The sequence below is a fragment of the Petromyzon marinus genome, chromosome 2, assembly GCF_048934315.1.
Source record: "Petromyzon marinus isolate PM22_M1 ecotype Great Lakes invasive population chromosome 2, UKy_Petmar_22M1.pri1.0, whole genome shotgun sequence".
Classification (NCBI taxonomy): domain Eukaryota; kingdom Metazoa; phylum Chordata; class Hyperoartia; order Petromyzontiformes; family Petromyzontidae; genus Petromyzon; species Petromyzon marinus.
In genome coordinates this window covers 14,579,205-14,599,244 of record NC_133668.1, presented here as the reverse complement: position 1 = coordinate 14,599,244, position 20,040 = coordinate 14,579,205, and the positions used below count along the sequence as shown (strand labels likewise).

The 20,040-nt window shown below is 45.6% G+C and overlaps 1 protein-coding gene across 11 annotated transcripts in view; it reads right to left on the bottom strand.

Annotated features, from left to right (window-relative positions):
* LOC116946776 (cAMP-regulated phosphoprotein 21-like) overlaps positions 1-20,040 on the bottom strand; it is a 77,397-nt gene that overhangs the window by 3,503 nt on the left and 53,854 nt on the right. For 8 of the 11 annotated variants that reach the window (XM_032961992.2, XM_032961952.2, XM_076070259.1 and 5 more), the window contains 4 exons: positions 2,916-3,085; positions 1,744-1,882; positions 725-822; positions 566-638 (listed from right to left, as the gene is read on the bottom strand). In XM_032961992.2, coding sequence (XP_032817883.2) covers positions 566-638; positions 725-822; positions 1,744-1,882; positions 2,916-3,085 — 480 coding nt within the window. Of the gene's footprint in view, positions 1-168; positions 639-724; positions 823-1,743; positions 1,883-2,915; positions 3,086-20,040 lie in introns of those variants that run through there. The other 3 variants (XM_076070276.1, XM_032962006.2, XM_032961998.2) reach the window with 3 other exon arrangements.

Sequence of the window (20,040 nt, the reverse complement as noted above, 5' to 3'; positions counted from 1 at the left end):
ATTCTGTGCAGTGTTAATATGACGTCGTGATTATCTCACTCCACTAGCAATTATGTAACAGCTTTTGCTCTGTATAATTTATATTAATGCTCAATAATGAACACCGACTCACAACATTTGATGCATTTGTCGTAAACACAATAACCAATTTTAATTGATGCATTGATGAATAGTTGAATGCCTTATCTTTAATGTCACTCCAAATGCTGTTGTCACCAACAATTTGTTACAATCGTTTGTCAATTACGAATCGTAAATAATTCCATCACCAAGCCAATCGGGAGGTTAAAAAAATAGCTACCGTTGCTAGCGTGCGTAGCTATAAAACGTTTCAACACAATTTCTGAGAGCCTACTTTAGAAACACGTTTAATTTAAATATGACAACTGTGCCGTAGTTTTGATTTACAAAGTTTAAACACGACTATCTCAGAACTCTGTACACGGGGAGATGAGCACCGGCCGCTCGGGTAGGGAGAGGGGGGAGGGTGGTCACGGGAGGGAAACCAACGGCAGGGTCATCTGGGTCGTGCGCGGGAAGGTGCCGCTGCGTTAACCATCGCCACCTGGCTCCACGGAGCTGGCGTCCTCGGAGAGTGCTTTGTGTGGCATCCGCCTCCCTCGTCCGCCAAGCCTCACCTGATGCACACAGAATATTCATCGTTTGGTAAATCAGCGAAACGCTAAAACACCCGCCGTTAATAGTGACAACAAAACACACTCACCTGCTGCATAGACATGGAGTGTGGGGTTTGTGGCTGCAAGCTGCACGGCTGGGAGTTGTACTGCAAATGAGGGCCCAGCAGTGGATATCGGATATCGCCTGCAAAATTTAGAGCAGCTTGCTATTAATGATTGAACTCCTAGGTTTTAAATCTGTACATAAAGACGATAACTTTACATTGGCGTCCAGAGAGGGTGGGGAAAATGAAAACTGTGATTGCAGCTGAACGTTTTCAATTAAGATCCCAGTGGGGATTTCTGCTCTCGTGCTGTGTCAGACACATCAGCATGCGCACACGAAAGCACAGAGGCTGTCACCTGAGTGTATTTCTGGTTCACAGTCTGCCTCGCAAGTCTCAACTGTACAAAATGGCACAGGCAGTGCTGCTAAGGCACTGGTGGAAAAGGCAAACACGAGCTCAAATGGCTGTTTTGTTTACTGAAGGCAAAGATAACGATACTGGCATTTCATTCAAAGTGTTCCAATGGAATACAAGTTTTTGGTTGATAAAAATCCGTTACAACATTGCACAAAAGTCCAAACAGCTCTCGCTGAATTGAAAAACAACAACACAGTATGACATAATGAGCTTTGGTTAACTTTTGCAACAAATTTTGAGCTAATAAACTAAATAAGTTTCAGCATTTTGTTAATCCACTGCTCAATGAAGCCCTCTCCATGCCTTAACAGTCATGGTGGTTGGTTAGTCGACCGAACATCACCAACATGGTCAGTGGGGGTTGGTGAAGCGGAGGTAGGTGGGGGGGCAGGACCAGTTCAGATATAACTCACCACTGATCTTAGCCATGGCTTGGAATCTAACTCATGTCACTGGGGGCACATAGCAGAGTGCAACATCCACTGCAAAACCTCTTCACTTGTGTATTTCGGGAACAATGATTCTCACCTACTGTAACTCAATTGTAAGCGTCGAGCAGCCAAGCTACTCTGAAAGGAGTGACCCATTTGTTACAACGACAAAGGCCGGGGCTGGGGTTATGCTCGCGCTGGTGCTCTCACCATGCATGGGCGCAATATGCCGGTGTTGCACCATGGGCAGGGGCAGGAGTCCTGAGCGGATGGAGCCCAGGGCGGCCAGCGGAGTGGAAGAGGGCGACTGCGACGGCGACAGCATGGGGCTGTGGAGGTGAGGGCTTCCCTGCGGGCGGAAAGTAGTGCACGCTGCTGGCGTTGCATTCGCGAAGGGGACACGAGGGCGTGAGGCCACTCGGGGGGGCACATGAACAGCTCTCAGAGGTGTGATGGTTGGGGCTAGCGCGCGCGATGTGATTCATTAATTGGATGAGTACATATGGGTCATGCAGCCACCATACACTCAGCATACTGTCGTGAAAATGTACAAAAAGGTACGATGATTAACAATGTTCAAGCGATTAAATAAATAAACAGTGGCATCATTTCTGATGATGGAGAAGAAAGGGAATAATGGCAGAAATACCATACAAAAAACATTGGGCTCCAATGGGTTTTATAAGCTGAGGTGAGTTACCCCAAATTAGGCAACTAATATATCACTTTTACTTACATAAGCTGCCCTGGCCTCATTTGAATAGGGCCAAGGTTACACATGAACCTGAGTTTCTTATCCACTTGTTCTACTACAACAAATGAAACCTCTACTTTGGCTGTGTTAAAAGCCTGCAGAACTAACTTGGGATTTGACCCTGTCATAACCTTCTCATTTAGACAAATCTATTCAACCATGTGCATGGGAAAATGTAAAATTTCAGGAGAGCATTTAAGTTTAAAAATAAACCATGTAGTTTTCCAAGACTTATGTATAATAAACGCATTGAATTTAAAATTGAAAGCTACAAAACAAACGTCTTTGATGAAATCATATTTGACCAACTTCTGGTAGTCATGCGGGTACAATGATCCCACATTTAACATTGCCTCATTTCTGTAGCAGTCGAAGCTCGTAGAGAAACGCACACGTTTATTTTATCCCTCTTCAGAGTCAATAAATATACATTGTGGGAAAGTCAAAATTGAGTGTGTTATGCAGACTCTCCCCAGTCAAGAGAACGTGGAATTTCTCCCTTCTAAACAGCAGAGACGAACACTGCCTATTCTAAGTCACTGCTCAGAATCATAATTGAAGCTATATACTCGAACCCTTCCCATAATAATAACAGTAGCTAGCAGCAGCGCGTGCTTCCACTGCCCACCTGGACAGGGAAGTCGGCGTGGTTGAACTCGGCTCCTCGAGGCAGCCTCTGATCGAGGCTCAGGCCTCGGCGTTGGCCCCAGCGCGTGGGAGACGGTGCGTGCGCTGGGTGGGCCCCACTCGGCAGACTCAGCTGCATCAGGAACACGCCATGCCCTCCCGGCGACAGACCTGGCAGTGGAGGCAGTGAAACGTCACGTACGCCGCGGTGGCGAGATGTTAACCACCTCACCTGGTAAACAGAAGGTCGTAGTATATTCTTCTTGGTTCTTTCGGTAAAGTCACGTAGAAGGGAAACAATACAATTATTAAAAAATATATAAAACAATAAAATTCTCACGACGTTTCGACTGCAACACAAGCAATCATCATCAGGTGTGAAAACCACAGCAAGAAAATTTGAAAATGGTTTTCACACCTGATGATGATTGCTTGTGTTGCAGTCAAAACGTCGTGAGAATTTTGTTTTATATTTTTATTATTTTATTGTTTCCTTTCTACGTGGTGACTTTACCGAAAGAACCAAGAATATGAATCCCTGCAGTCACTAAAGCTTTAAATCAGAAGGTCGTAGGTTAAATCCTGACCCCAATGTCTGCTGTATACGGGCAGTCCTCGGCTTACCAACCCAATTAGTTCCTGAGGCCCGTTCGTAAGTCGAACTGTTCGTAAGTCAGAGAACACAATATTTCACAGTATTTAAATGTGTTACAGTTCAACAAAAAGGGAAGCATCGTTAAACTCATAATTAAGAATAATTATCGTAGATTTGCATGTAACACTGTAAAATATACTGTATAGTAAATAAAACAAAATAAAGAAACAAATAGAAAAAACTTTGTCGGAAGGGGGGCAAATGAGTCACCCCAATTGCACACAGCGCACATAGACACAAACAGCGCACAGACAAAGATCCCCCATATAGCCTTAACAGACTGTAGGGGCAAGTGCTGTTAGCGAGCACCTATGAAGGCCGGTAACGGTACACGAGGGGGTGGGTGGCCAGCACCACGCCCGACCGCCTTTGTCTCCCAAGTGGCAATGTTTACACCGCACCAGGTACTCATTTGAGGCTGAGTCGACCTAGGGGAGGCCCGGTTCAGATAATCGTCACTGGTGTTGGCCGTGAGCGGGAATCGAACCCGGGTCGCCAGGTTCATAGCACAGCGCGCTAACCGCTACACTACCGCTCCACACACAGCCAGCGCACACACAGACACAAAGACACAAAAACACACCCCAACGATCGCCCGGCTGCCTGTCTCCCCAGTGGCGATGTTTACACACCGCACCAGGTACTCATTTGATGCCGAGTCGACCTAGGGAAGGCCCAGGTCCCATTTCTGATAATCGTCACGTGTGTTGATCGTGAGAGGGGATTTGAACGTTGGTCACCAAGTTGGTAGCACAGCGAGCTAACCGTCGCACTACCGCTCCCCCCCACATACACACGCAAAGACTCCCCGTGTAGCCTTAACAGACTGTAGGAGCAAGTGCTGTTAGCGAGTAGCACTTATGAAGGCCGGTATGGCCAACACCATACCCGTCTGCCTTTGTCTCCCGGGTGGTGATGTTTACACACCACACCAGGAACTGGTGTTGGCCGTGAGCAGCGTGCTTACCCGGCTACACTCCCGCTCCCCACACACTCACACGCGCAAACACTCATTCCCAGCACAAGGCTGATTCATTACATCTCGCGCAGGATAGCTCCTCTGAACAAAATAGTTCCGCGGTTCAGTTTGCAATTGCGAGTTCGCGTTTAAAGTCAATGTAAAAACAATTTATTTCACGGGAGCTGGTTCGTAAGTACGGGTGTTTGTAAGTCAGGTGTTCGTAAGTCGATGACTGCCTGTATTTGGAGTTTGGATGTCTCTCTCCCTGTGATCGCGTGGATTTGTTTCCGGGTCCTCAGATTTTCCCCTCCACATTTGGAATCGGCGTGCGTTTTAGAGTATTTGGCGACTATACATTTTAACATGATCAACCAATTCGTCGAGTTACCATTTGTGGCCAGGTAATTTCTGAAAAAGAGCTAAATAGCTCAGTTGGCCTTACCTGGTAAAGTTTTAAAAAGTTTAATGTCTTCACGAGCATGGCGTGTGCCTTGCGATAAACGGCAAGTACCGCATGCAAGACCGACGATGGAGGGTTTCGACCAAATGTATCGGCAAATGGCACGGACACAAACGAGAGCCGTGCTTGGAATTACACCGAGAGAGAGAAAGAGTAACATGTGGATCAGAGAGCATCAGCACATTTTGAATATATTTACTTTTAAGAAAGGTTGGTTGAGCAAAAGACAAGTCGCTCTAAGCTAGAAGTAGGTTGAGCCTAATGAAGGAGTGGCACCTGAAGGACTAAAAACACCTTGGAGGATGTTCACGGTGGAGATTGAGGGATGAAATCCGCTCATATGAATTTGCAATATGGGCTAAGCCATTTCAGGGCCGTGATGGATGGTGTTGATGTGTGGAGGCCTGCATTGAGCAGGAGAGAGATAATGGGTGATTATGATAACGAGCAGGAGCCAAAATACTGTAGTTGCATTTTTCTGAACTGTATACTAATTTAAAGGGGTTAGAGCACTGGGAGCACTTGACTCACAATCAAAGAGTTGTATGTTCAAACTCTGGGCTATGGTAAATTTAGACCTTATCATGCCTCCATTAACAGCAATTATGCTATGAAGAAACAGCATAATTGTCAATGTGAAATTTACACTGCTGGTTCAGGGTCAGAAATGTAGGTATTATCTACGCAATGATTACACTTTGAACATTTTTTGGTTCCTGGGTAGTAAGTGTTATTTCCTAATTGCTTATGCCTGAAAGTACAGAAAATGGCTATTATTCCCCACAAACTTTGCTTTTGTGACCAGGACAGTGATATTTTTAAATTTACCTATTTTCCAGAACATTCCAGATAGATTAAGTGCTGAGTAAACTTGGAGTAACTTCTAGAACATTCTAGAACTGTCCAGTAATATAAAGTCGTATAAATACAGGGGCCTTCAGCCCACCAGTTCAGTTTAGTTCCAGCTACCCAAGTGGATACATATCTGCATTTTTCTGAGATGGCACAAAGAGGCTGCAAGCATCCGGCAGATGCATTTTGCTGTTTGCGGCCAATTTATGAAGACAAGAGCGAAAAAGTACTCTGTGGAAGCATCTGCTAAGATGTGTCAGGCATACAAGGCATATTTCGGCATGCCTGTCAGGGATCAAGACAAACCCTGGGCACCTCATTTCACCTGCGAGCAATGCAACAAAACTCTGGAAGGTAAGATGGACAATTGTTGCTTGGAATTTTATGTTCTAACATTTGTTACAATTTTTTTAATTGTAAGAGTTTTTTATTTTAAAATGTTTTACAATTTTCAATGTTATTGAAGAAAAAATATATATGAAAAATGTTGCAAGAATCTCTTACACATTAGTCATGGGTGAAATGTATTTTTGTAGGATGGTACAGAAGGGAAAAGGGCGCCATGAAGTTCGCAATCCCAAGAATTTGGCGGGAACACACTGACCACTCAAACAACTGCTACTTCTGCATGGTGGACCCTTCCAAACGTCGGACTGGCAAGAATGCACCTGCTATCACGTATCCGGACCTTCCTTCATCCATCGCCCTGGTGCCACACTGCCATGAGCTCCCCGTACCCACTCCTCCGGAGAGAGAGCAGCCGTCTTTAGAAGAGAGCAGCCGTCTTTAGAAGAGAGCAGCAAGTCAGAGAGCGAGGAAGACGTTGTAGATCCAGATGACAATTTCAGAGGTGGAACTGAGGAGAGAAACCCATACTACCCCAACCAAAAAGACCTCAACGACTTGATTAGAGATCTTGGTCTCACCAAGTCCAATGCAGAGCTTTTGATGTCTATGCTCAAGAAGTGGAACTTGTTGGATGAAAGTGTGCAAGTCGCAAATCAGAGGAAGCGTCATCAACCTTTTTGCAGCTTCTTCACCCATCAAGATGGGCTCTGCTTCTGCCACAATGTGACCAGTCTGTTCAAGGCAATCAGAATCGCCTGTAACCAGAATGAGTGGTGCCTCTTCATTGACAGCTCATCCAGGAGCCTCAAAGCCGTACTATTCCATAATGGTAACAAGTACCCGTCTTTTCCCCTGGCTCACTCGGTGCACCTCAAAGAGGATACAACAGCATTAAGACCTTGCTGGATGCCTTGAAGTATGATGAGTACGGCTGGGAGGTCATCGGAGACTTCAAAATTGTGGCATTCCTGATGGGTCTCCAAGGCGGTTTTACCAAGTTTCCCTGCTATCTTTGCCTTTGGGACAGCAGGGACACCAAGGCGCACTGCCACAGGTGGGACTGACCACTGGTGGACCCCCGGAAGCTGCACGTCAAATTGGGCCTTATGAAACAAGTTGTCAGAGCTGTAGATAAGGAGTCGGCAGCCTTCAAGTACCTTCAAGACTTCTTCCCTAAGCCGTCTGAGGCAAAGGTCAAAGCCCGTGCCTTCATCGGACCACAGATAAAGATGATCCTGGAGTGCAATGAATTCCCCAATAAGCTCACTAGTAAGGAGAAAGCGGCTTGGAACTGCTTTGTCGCAGCGGTTCGTGGCTTCATGGGAAATCACAAGGTCGAAAACTATGTGGAGCTGGTTGAGACTCTGGTGAAGAACTACGGCACAATGGGCTGTAGGATGTCCCTCAAAGTCCATATCCTGGATGCTCATCTTGATAAATTCAAGGAGAACATGGGAGCGTACTCGGAGGAGCAAGGCGAGCGCTTCCACCAGGATATACTGGACTTTGAACACTGCTAACAAGGACAGTATAACGAGAACATGATGGGAGACTACATTTGGGGGCTGATTCATGAAAGTGATTTACAGTACAATCGTAAATCTCGAAAAACTACTCACTTCTAAATCTGTTGTAGTAATTTTTGTATTACTTTAGTATAAATACATGTTAATTTTGATTCATATGTTTTTTTCTTCTGACTTTATATGTGAACGAAAAGACACAAAGTCGCCCGTTTTCTCATTGAAAATAGGTAAATTTCTAAATATCACTGTCCTGGTCACAAAAGCAAAGTTTGTGGGGAATAATATCCATTTTCTATACTTTTTAGGCATAAGCAATTACGAAATAACTTACTACCCAGGAACAAAAATTGTGTTACATAGTGAAATTATTTGAGCGTGGACAAATTATTACATTTGATTGTTCACTGCCAAACAGTAACAGTGCTACTGGCCTGTATGCTGTGAGTGGGCTGTAGCAATTTTCTCATTAATGGAATACATTCAATGAAGACTTGGAATTCGATTTTATCCCACACTAGCTTTATACTACCCGGCTTCGCCCGGGACTTGGATTCTTGTCTTGGATTAATACACGGCCTACGCGGAGGGTAGGGGGGGATGCGTGACGTTAGCAGGCACACTGCGTGACGCTGCCGCATGCGGGTGACATCACAGATGTGACGTCACCGCTCACTTGCCGTGCAAAATATATCCATTATTGCAACCCCCCCCCCCCCCGAAAAAAAAACAACACAAAAGTATATTTGTATACTTTTTGCATTGTGTACAGTCTGGAAGCTACCCACATGCCACATTTCAAGTTTGTTGCATGTCGGGAAGTATGCTAAACATTTCGAACAGACACACATTCACAAAATTTCCCTTTTATATATATAAAGCTCAACAGCCAGGGAATATGCTGTAAAACCTTGGGTACCTTGTGGGAAAGAGGCAATTAAGCTTAAAAATAAAGTTTAGTGACCAATAAAGCTAACGCAAAACAAATTCATTCTAAGGGAACTGGAACATCTTCACTTTCTAACCACTACCAATTAAATTTTCCAAGGGGAGGAAAATGTAAAGAAATATATATAACACTATAATTTCAAGCATGTTTTGCCCATATTTGCTCGAGCAGTTGACTCGAGGCACTAAATCATTCCTCCTCGGCCGTTTTTCATTGCTGTAGTCGCGGCAATTGGGTCCCAGGATTTGGGGCGAGGCAATCTCATCTATATATAGGCTGCTCTCTGGTGGGCATGGCAAATGAAGGGTGGCGCCTGGCTCGTGCTAGCTCGTGTAATTCAGCCACGCGATCACAGGACAGCCCGTGTGTGTGTGTGTCCAATTACATTTGGTGGAAATCCAAACTGGACAACGGTCGAATTTTTGAACTGCACATACATATCTGGCACGCTGGGACTTCAAAGAAGAGCTTTCATCACCTCGTATCCATCGATATGGCAGATTATGTCACAAAGTCCATTTTGTGTATGTAATAAATGTTCATGTACTACATACATATATCATTTAGAAGTCTGTGGAATATATATAAAATCCAGCTGGTATTTTAAAACGGCAATAATACTACATTGCCAATTAAACGCAATTTATGATTCTGCTGTTTACTTGTAAACAATATGAACATCAAATACCTCCATGTGCTTTGCAAGGCAACATTAAGTAAGAATATGGAAACAAATTTGATATAAGAGTTGTTACTGTAATGCTTCCCAAGACAGATTTAAAGAGCAGTATAATTCCTGGGTGTGATACGCCACTGTGAACACTGCGGCATCCAAAATGCACGATTAGGGATACTGCATGTATTTTAATTGTAAATATAAAATGTCTGCAGCCAAAATGGTTTCAAATAAAGTGCATCATGTGCCAATATCATGGTCAATTGTATAGCTGTCATGAACAAACCACTTACTGCATTGTCTTACACCGACCTGGACAGGCAATTTTTTATGTCTCAAGAATATAATAAAAATGATCAATTATCTAGGAAACGGTCACCTACTCTAGAATGCTTTAACGATACAATGAAACAAAACCCATCAAAGATCATGTAAGTCCATCTATCTTGTCAGCATGTCTTAAGAGTAGGAAGAAAATGGAGAGTAGCGAAAATGGAAACATAAGGGAACAGTGGGAGCCTTCTTTCTCCACTGCTTGCAGTTACTGAGCGAATCTGCAATGAAATCCCTGCAGCTAGCATGCATGACGCTAATAACAAGCAAATACATGCAATGGAAACAGCAAGGGACGCTGCCAAACAAGCAGATATTATAGCATGAGGTGGACAGTAAACATCTCTTAATCAGCTGCTCTAAAATTAGCTCTGCTGGAACAGGCCAGAGTATAAACCAGCAAATATTTTCTGAGCATCTGCAGTGTTTTCTGCAGGGAGCAAGCAGGTTGGTGTGGAAAAAGCCCATCAGCATGCTACTCCATCAGTCCTGGAGGAAACTCTGCTGGCACAGAAAAAAATCCATCTCAGCTGTTCGCTGAAGTCGGCAAAACAAAAGCAAGCCCTTCTGCCAAACATTTTCCTCTCCAGGTTCCTCAGGTCAGCGTTCTAATAAAATTTACTCGCTGGTTTTACAGTGATGCCAAATTATTAACCTAAATGTACTGCTAATAAGGCATTAGGGCAAAGAAATACGTTACGTAAATATTTCGACGGCAAGATTTTAGAATCCCTGCAGCTTAGTCGTCGTTTCTTCTACACCTGTAACATTACGGACACATACAACATTCTGCTAATCCACTGTGAAGGCAAATGCATTCATCTCCCATGCTGCCTACAGGCTTTCTTTAAAGTTTGCTGGCCCAAACTTTAGCATATTGTGATATAAAAAAAACACTTTCCCATTACATTTGGTGGTTAAAATGATCATTTCTATATAAACCCCACCTTTCAGTTTGCTAAATATGTATTTAAATGCAGAACCACAAATCACACGAATTATTTTTTTTAGATGTTGATTTCCAAAAAAATTCCCAAGTGAGAAAGCTCAGAGATTGTGTAGATTGACCATGAAGCTGCTAAACACACAATTTCAGTATTAGTCAATAAATAAATAAGCCTATTGCTGTACTCACGTGACAGCAATCTGAGCTGAACTGAAATTAAATGGACCAATTGATGTGAAATGCCTGACAATTCAGTTTAATTGGCTGGACAATTGTAAATGTAAAATGTGTTGAAACTAAGCTTGGGATGCTGGGCCATATTCCTTGTGAATATACTGGTATTTAAAATAAACATTTTTGGAGAAAACCAAAGCATATGGAGAGAACAAATCTCACGCTCCTTGCAGACGGAAACCTTGCTGTCATCGCCTGTTCACCAACTCGCACTGACCAGCACCGTGAAGTACAATTGCAAATCCGTACCCCGCACCTCCGATTATCGTGGTTGGATACGTACAGTGTGAAAGAAGTTCAACATACATATTTCCTTGCTGTAGTAAATCAATTTCCATCCCATTAACCACCTGGTGGTTATCTCACACATGTACCAAAGGCCAATCTCAGTTTGACTCACCAACCCTGTTTCCATGCCACTGGAATAAAGATTAAACTTCCACCAGATCTGGAATGAACTCACTTTTTGAGCGTCATTATTTGTAAATGTTTCAAGAGAAGGGTTAATTGGGATTAAGATTACGTCTGCACTTACATCTGCACGCAGACATAAAAAAATACACACAGCAGGTAAAGCCGCTTAATTAAGCCCTGTAAAGGGCATTAACACTCATTGTGCTCGTAATTTATGAGCTACGGCAACATGATGCATGCTTTAATCACGAGAGATGATGTTGGCTGCATTTCAAACAGGAGGCAGAAACGCAGCATTATATTACATTACAGGAGTGTGTGACAGCACACTTCCCAGCGCTCACCGGCAGCGTTTGTGCTTCAGCACCTGTGGTAGTCAAGAGCCGGCGATGACATATCACGTGATCACAGCGGCTCACAAGGCCCAACGTCTGAGAGTAAGAAATCGTGCCCTTGTAGAAACAAATTGTACACATGTCCAACATTAACTTACTGCTGGATGAGGACTTCCCCATGGTGTATGGATCGTCGGAGTTATTTGAATATACATACCACGCTGGTCGTTGCACGTTCAAGGCAGAGAACACAGATGTAGGAATAGATATGTGCAGTACAATGGTTTTGTGGCACTTCCTATCACGTAGCCCTGCAAGCCCTTTAACAACCTGCTTGTGCATGGTGGTAACCCACCCTAGCACTATCCAAGCTCAAATCTGCTTAGCTTTCAGGATCTGATGATATCGAGTGCAGTGTCACTCTTTTTTTTAAGGTTTACATTTGTGAATATATTTGTGATGAGCACATTTTCATGATTGGTGACGCTGAAGCATTTTAATTAAGAACAATACATCACACTACACTTGGAGGCAATATGCCTCCCCCTACACAGACAAATGCTCGTGGTTTCGAACTTGATTAGGCGCTTTCGTGACTGCAGGAATTACTCTTTGTTTTTTTTTCGGTAAAGTCACGTAGAAATAATAAAAAATAAAATTATATAATAGCATACGACGTTTCGATCGCAACACAAGCAATCATCATCAGGTAGAGGAAACACATAACCGCAGATATATACAGACCTTAAGTAGGGGGAATTAACACAGATATACCAGGGGATACAGAGAGACAGAACATGACACTAAATCAAACAAGGTTTAGCAAAATTTGGAAACTATATAAAGCAACACAAACGGTCGGTTAAAACACAATTAACGCATGGTTTGGTTGAATACGCTGTTTCAAAGATTGTTAAATTGTAAGTTAAGTGTGAAATTTAAGATAGTGATAGAATACTTATCGTAGAGAGACCTTTGGGGGGGAGACACGCGCACAGTTAAGGGGTAAAGTAAATCTGTCCCGAGGCTTTAAGAAGGCCAGCGATGTAGGAGGGCTGAAGCTCATAGACAATGGGACACAAATTTGCATGATATAAGTTGTGTGCCTGACAACTGTGTGCCTGACAACTTATATCATGCAAATTTATGTCCCATTGTCTATGAGCTTCAGCCCTCCTACATCGCTGGCCTTCTTAAAGCCTCGGGACAGATTTACTTTACCCCTTAACTGTGCGCGTGTCTCCCCCCCAAAGGTCTCTCTCAGGTAAGTATTCTATCACTATCTTAAATTTCACACTTAACTTACAATTTAACAATCTTTGAAACAGCGTATTCAACCAAACCATGCGTTGTGTTTTAACCGACCGTTTGTGTTGCTTTATATAGTTTCCAAATTTTGCTAAACCCTGTTTGATTTAGTATCATGTTCCGTCTCTCTGTATCCCCTGGTATATCTGTGTTAATTCCCCCTACTTAAGGTCTGTATATATATCTGCGGTTGTGTTTCCTCTACCTGATGATGATTGCTTGTGTTGCGATCGAAACGTCGTATGCTATTATAAAATTTTATTTTTTATTATTTCTACGTGACTTTACCGAAAAAACCAAAGAGTAGCTCGTGGTTTCTTTTGCAGATTGTTTCATAATTGTCATGGTGCATGTTCAATTGATTCTAGTCATTCAATATGACTAACAGTAGCATAATTGTAGTTCTGTATTTTCCCAGAAAAATCTCACCGAGTCTCAACGCTCGTTCACAGGAGGCACCTACTTATGTTTGTTTACACAACTCCTAGTACATTGTTTTCACGTTGGAAGAAACTGGAGTTCCCTATACAACAGCCACACATACGATTAGTTGCCTTTATTTTAACCAGCTAAATCACACTGATGTTAAACATATTTTTACAAAGGATAGCTGGGGTAAATATCTAAGCTAAAAACACAGCGGGGGAAGGCAGGTGTAATGAAACTGCTAAAGGCAGGGCAATGAAAACAAACAGCGACTTGATCTGCAAAGGCAGTTGAGGCCGGGTAGAGATAATTATTTGTTCCATAATTAAGAATATATATTTTTGACAAACATGAAATTAGGCATGCACGCATACCCCCCCCCCCCCACTGGAGCCGACTGACTCAACACCATGAGATGCAAAATGACGCCCGCCCTCTTTCTGTCCCTGCTAGTTCTCGCACCTTCCCACCGTGAATGTCAGTGGTAGGACAGACATGTCGGGTCACATGTTCACGGTGCTGTGAGATATTCAACAGTGACTCTTATAGCAAAGACACGAGGACTTTGCTTTTTTTGCCACCACGTGTCACAATACAGGTGGTTGAGTGCAAATGTCAAATAAGTAAAGCCACATGACGCCAACTAATTTCTTACTGTCCTGCCCAACCTCGGCAAGGTAATGAACTCTGGTAATGTCCCAAGCGACCCTTTGACCCGGACTGGCAGGCTCACCACAAAATACAAAAACCCCACAAACCTGATTGACACAATTATAATGAGACCACAGAATCCCAGTGAGCAGCCCAGAGGAATTGGCTCGAGGCCAGCGTGAAAAGCCACGCAATGCAAGAAAAATACTATCAAAATTTTAAACAGGATCATGGAGGAAGAATTATGTTACGACGTTGTATTTTATATGATGCCCTAACATTAATTTGATCTCTATTTTGAGCATGCACCTCTCCTTCCATGTTTGGGCACTTGTTCATCTGTAAAGCTGAAACATGTGCAAAACATGGAGAGGTATATGCTTGGAATTATACAAACAGACACGTGGATCAGTGCAAATACCAAGTAGAAACATTTATGGAGAAGAAAAGTAAGAATGCTTACGCAGGCGACTGCCCAAGCTAGAATGGATGATGGGCCGGCATCCAAGACTAATGACGGCATGGCAGCCAAAGGAGGGAACCACTCCCGAGACGATGTGCATGGAGATGAATGGGCGATTAACTCGTTCGCAGGAATGAGATGGATTGCTGTATCTTGGGACCATGAGTGATGGGGTATGGTTGGAGGAGGCCTTCAGCAGTGCATATATCATGGCTGATGATTAAGAGTTACATATAAAATAATCCTTTTGCAGAATAATTTTAAATTACCTAATTTTCAAATAAAGTGAGTTCAAGAATCAACTTATTACATGTGAATCTAAGAGTATAGTGTTTTCAGCCAACAGTGATTGCTATTGATTACTGCTGTCCTTTAATGTTACTAATGCTTTCTGCTGTGTATTCAATAGAAAATGTTAATTTAATGTAAGATAATTTTTTACATTTTTTGTAAATTGAAACAAGAAAATATCCTGGCATGTCGCAACAATACTTCAAAATTCTATAAAGCTCTTTTTAATTCCAATTAACTGCATTAAGCCAATATTCATAGAGGCTGCCACAATGTTATCATTAGTTGAGGCTATTTTTATCATACATTTTCTAATCTGTGCAGTTAAACCGTGGGCTAGTTATACTCTGATCGATATGTAATGTATGTAATACAACCTCGTGTCCTCCCGTTATGTGCCTGGGCCTTCTCTGGTGTCCTCTCATTCAAGGACATTCAAAACCGAGTTGGTCAAACGTCCTAATGCAAGCCCAAATATCCCAAAACCCAAAGTCTCAAGACTGACATTTTTCTGAGTGAAAAGTGTATTGTTAATTATTATTACAATGACGATGTAATTTTTCCATAATGTTTAAATGTTATCTCATGTTAATCTCACATTACATAACCTGCTGGAAACCTGCAGGGATAAGTAAATTAAGGGGATTAAATCTAACTCATGAAGTTCACATGTTACTCTTCGAACACCTTAATAAAACAATACAAAGCATTGTTGTAATGTCAGTAACACTACGCTGTGGTAAAGCCTCTCTCCAATGACGTAATTACAGTAAATTTAAACCCATGCACATTCTCTCCACATGGACACATGCTCAGGGGTAATACCATTTCTCGGCAGTGGCCGGAGATTTGTTCCCCCCACCCCCATACAGAGTGCACAGCATATGTAAGCTGGCATTGAGCAGGTGCTGTATTCCCGACTAAAAAAAATAGACAGCTCCCTGTGGGTCATCTTGTCCATGTATTAAAACCACCCAGGCACTCGCTAGGATTTTTTAAAAATGTGTGGTAGTAACTAAGGTTGATGCAACCAAACCAGGGCAACCAGTCCAACATGTAAACATTCTCTTATGTTTTCAAAGCACGGATGTTTTGAACGTCAACATCCTGTTGGGGAAAAGTCTATGTACAAATGATTTATTGCAGGTGTAATAAGAGAGCGCCATCTCCTGCATTATTGTGGGGGTTACATTTACCGATTGATACAGTCCACGTATTATCCATTGTAGGAATTCTCTCTGGGGGAAAGGTGAATGGGCGGATCTAGCAGAGAAGCCTCTGGAACGTTCTCGAAGGTTCCAGGGGGGGCGTGGCCAGAGGCGGGGCTTAGCCTCCGCGGAGTGAATATAAGCAGGGGGTACAGCAACGTTAGGGGTCGGTGTTTGAAAATCGAAGAGGAACTCCCCGCCGTTGCTGCCCCGCCATCTCCACCTGCCACGTGGCGGCTCGACCTCCAGCCGCTCAGCCGCTCCATAGCGCGCCGCCAGCCAGCAGTGCGCTAGCGAGCGGGGTGAGTGCCACGTGGCGCGGGGCAGCGCAGCCACGAGAGCGGGTCGACATCCGCAGAGAGAGAGAAGTGGCTGTACCGAAGATTTAATAAATACCTTGAAGTTACGTACCATGTCGGAGCCACTTATTACAGTGGTGTCAGATAGTGGACTTTTTCTGGTGGTGTTCTACTCAAGACGCAATGTCCAAACACCAGAAAAAGAAGAATCCACCTGCAGTGTCCTCCGACGACGATGAGACGGCGACTCAGCTCCTGCTGACCCCGGGTTCCGTGGTCCCGGTGATGGATACCACGACGGGTGCCGATGTCGCACCTGCAGCGGACGGCGCGGCAGAGTCTTCCCACCAGCCTCGCCCTGACGATCCGTGGCGGAGGGTGGAGACGCAGCTGGGCGCTCTAACAACAGCGCTCCTCCACCTCGTCGCTCTAGTCACGCCGATCGCCGCTGGAGGTAGTCCGGTAGCGGACCGTCCGGGGGTGGATGTGCAGAGGACCGGCGACGGTGCCTCGGAGGGTCCCCCCTTGGGAAACATGGCCGCCATCCCGGGCGGCGTGGAGACGGCCGCCATTTCACAGACAACACCAACCACGCGTGTCACGGCTGCCATTTTGAACACCGCGGAGGAGAGCGGTGCGTCGGCCACCAGTTCGTCGCTGCCGCGCGGGAATTCGCCGAGCATCGCAACACCCGCTGCGAAGGAGGGCACCGATCGTGGTCGACGCCTGCCTCAAGTGCATGAGTTTGTGGCAGCTGGTGGCGCTTGGAGTGCCTTCCGATGGCGCTTCGAGCCTGCCTACAAATCGGTCCGCTGGTCGGAGGAGGCGGCGCTCATTGCCTTGCCCACCATGCTGGACGATGATGCGTTGGCTGTTTTCCGTTCCATTCCTCTGGAGAAGAAGACTCTCAAAGAAGCTTTTGAGGAGATGGCGGAAGTCTACAAGCCGCCAGACGACAGAACGAGAAAATTTCAGCATCGTAGGCAGGGGAGCTCGGAGTCGCCCCTCGCCTACAGAAGTGCTTTGACGGCCTTGGCAGTTGATGCCTACCCCTACGTACAACAAGAAATCTTGGATCCACTGGTGTTGGCTAGGGAGATGGGTGTTGTCCTTCCCACATGCGGCCACGAAATGAAGACATCCTTGTGGGCCGCGCATTTCCTTAATGCACGTGAGAATTTGAAGCGGTGGGCGCAGATGGCGGCATGGACAGGGGACCTGGCTCGGGACGGTCAACCCATCGGCTGGCATCCATCCAAAGTAGTTGTCATCCCCGACAAGGCGCCGTCAGACGATGACGTCGCGACAGCGGTCCCTCCGTGGAACCAGCGATGTAAGAATGGTCGACGTCGTCAGAACGTCTACCGACTGCGCAGGGATGACGATTTGCTGCACCAGCGGCCTCCCGTCACATCTTACAGGTGTGGCCGTGTGGGCCACTATTCCAGGGAGTGCTGTGATCATCCTGCATCGCCGTCCGGATCACCAACCGCGTCTCCTGCAGCCGACCGTCCGCCTTAATTTCCCTCCAGACAGGCGAGTTGCCACATGTCGGGCATCCAGGTACGTTCGCCATCTCACCCATCTCATGTCATCGAGACGGGTTCATCGCATCAGGACGTTTCGTACTCAGGTACCGTTGCTAAGGGTTGGCTGGCTTCGCAGACACAATGGAGGAAATTGGCTTGAAGGGTAGTTGCCGCGGCGGCAGGATCCTCAACGGTCGCAGCTGCTATTCAGGGTGTCAATGTCCGCATTTTGGTTGATATGGGGGCATCTGCTACGATAATTTCAGATGTTATTTTTGGACTGTTGTCCATCCTGCGTCGTGTGCTCGCCCTGTGTACGATGTGTGTGTTGCGGCTAACGGGGGTAGTATGGGTATCATTGGCCAGGTTGATGCGTATATCGCCATTGGTGACGTTCAGGTGCCAGGTCCCGTTTTAATCTCGCATACGTTGGCCGTGCCATGCCTGCTGGGCACGAATTTTTTGGCGAGAATGCCTGTTAAGATTCTCGACCAGGGTTGTCTTGAACTGCCGTCGGGTCGCAGATTGTGCTTCCTGTCATCATCGCTCCCTCGGCCGGCGTCCATTGAAACGGTTCAGGCTTTGGTTGATTCTACCGTTACGGTTCCGGCGGGTTCTCAAATGTTGGTTCCGCTCCGTTATCGCAAGCAAATCTGTTGCGACGACACAGCAAATGGTGTCTTGTTGACACCTTCTAATGCTGCTACGCGGGGGTTGACGCTGGTTTGCGCTCAGACCATCCTCAGAACGGGTCAGGCTCCGTTTCTGCAGGTTTTGAATGGGGAACCTGGTAATGTTGTTGTGTCCGCGGGCACTGTCCTTGCTCATGCCACCACCGCTGTTACCAACCATGAGGAGCGTACGTCGGGGCAGGCTGTATGCGCTGTCGGTAAAACGTGTACATCGGACGATCGATGGATTGCCGAATTGTGACGAAAACGCGTCGCTGTCTCCGGGTCAGTGTGAAAATGTATGTGGGTTGTTGTTGGAATTTTCCAATGTTTTTAGCAAGGACGATTTCGACTTGGGTCGAACGTCCTTGTTGTCCCATCACATCGATACGGGTGACGCTGGCCACAGTCGCCTAAACCCACACCGCATGAGCCCGTCTGAGAAAGAGAGTGTGCGGCGTGCTGTCGATCATGTTGGCCGCGGACATTATTTTGCCCTCCACTAGCCCGTGGGGCGCTCCTGTTGTTTTGGTAAAGAAAAAGGATGGCAACCTCCGATTTTGTGTTGATTTTCGGAGGTTGAATAAGGTCTCCGTGGCAGACGCGTATCCTCTGCCGCGGATGGACGACTCCTTGGATACTTTGTCCAGAGCGCGTTTTTTCTCGACTTTTGATTTATCTTCTGGGTTTTGGCAACTGCCCCTCGACGAGTCTTCGAGGCAGAAACCTGCGTTCCGAACTCCGCAAGGCCTCTTTCAATTTGTTTACCGATGGGATTGAACACTGCTCCTGCCACGTTCCAGCGACTCATGGAGCTCGTCCTGGCCGGTCTCCAGTGGGACACGTGCTTAATTTATCTGGACGATGTTATTGTGTTCAGCCGGTCATTTGATGACCACCTTCTCTGACTGCGCGCTGTTTTTGAGCGGATGCGCTCGACGAATTTCAAGTTCAAGACTAAAAAGTGTCACCTCTTGCAGACTTCCATTTGATATTTGGGCCACATTGTGAGTGCGGACGGCATTTCTACCGATCCTACCAAAACGGCGTGCGTTCGTGACTGGCCAGTTCCCGAGAGTGTGGGAGATGTACAGTGCTTTGTTGGTTTTCGCCTCCTATTATCGCCGGTTCATCCCTCGGTTCGCTTCCATTGTGAAACCGTTGCATGCGCTCACAGCTAAGAATCAGCGTTTTCGCTGGGGACCCGAGGAGGAGGCTGCGTTCAATACCCTGCGGGATCGGTTGTCTGACGCGCCTACTCTCGACTACCCTGATTTTTCGTCCCCCTTCATCCTTGACACTGATGCCAGCGACACGGGCATCGGGGCTGTCCTATCACAGATGAAGGGGAGCGTTGAACGCATCGTCGCGTACGGTAGTCGGGTGCTCTCGCCGGCGACAACCCGCTATTGCATCACACGTCGGGAGTTGCTGGCGATCGTTCATTTTGTGCGACTTTTTCGAGCCTATTTATATGGCAGGTTTGTTATCCACACTGATCATGCTTGCAGGAATTTACATTTGATGTCGCCTACCGGAAGGGAGCTCGTCATGCTAATGCTGACGCATTGTCGTGGTTATCACACGTGTCTTG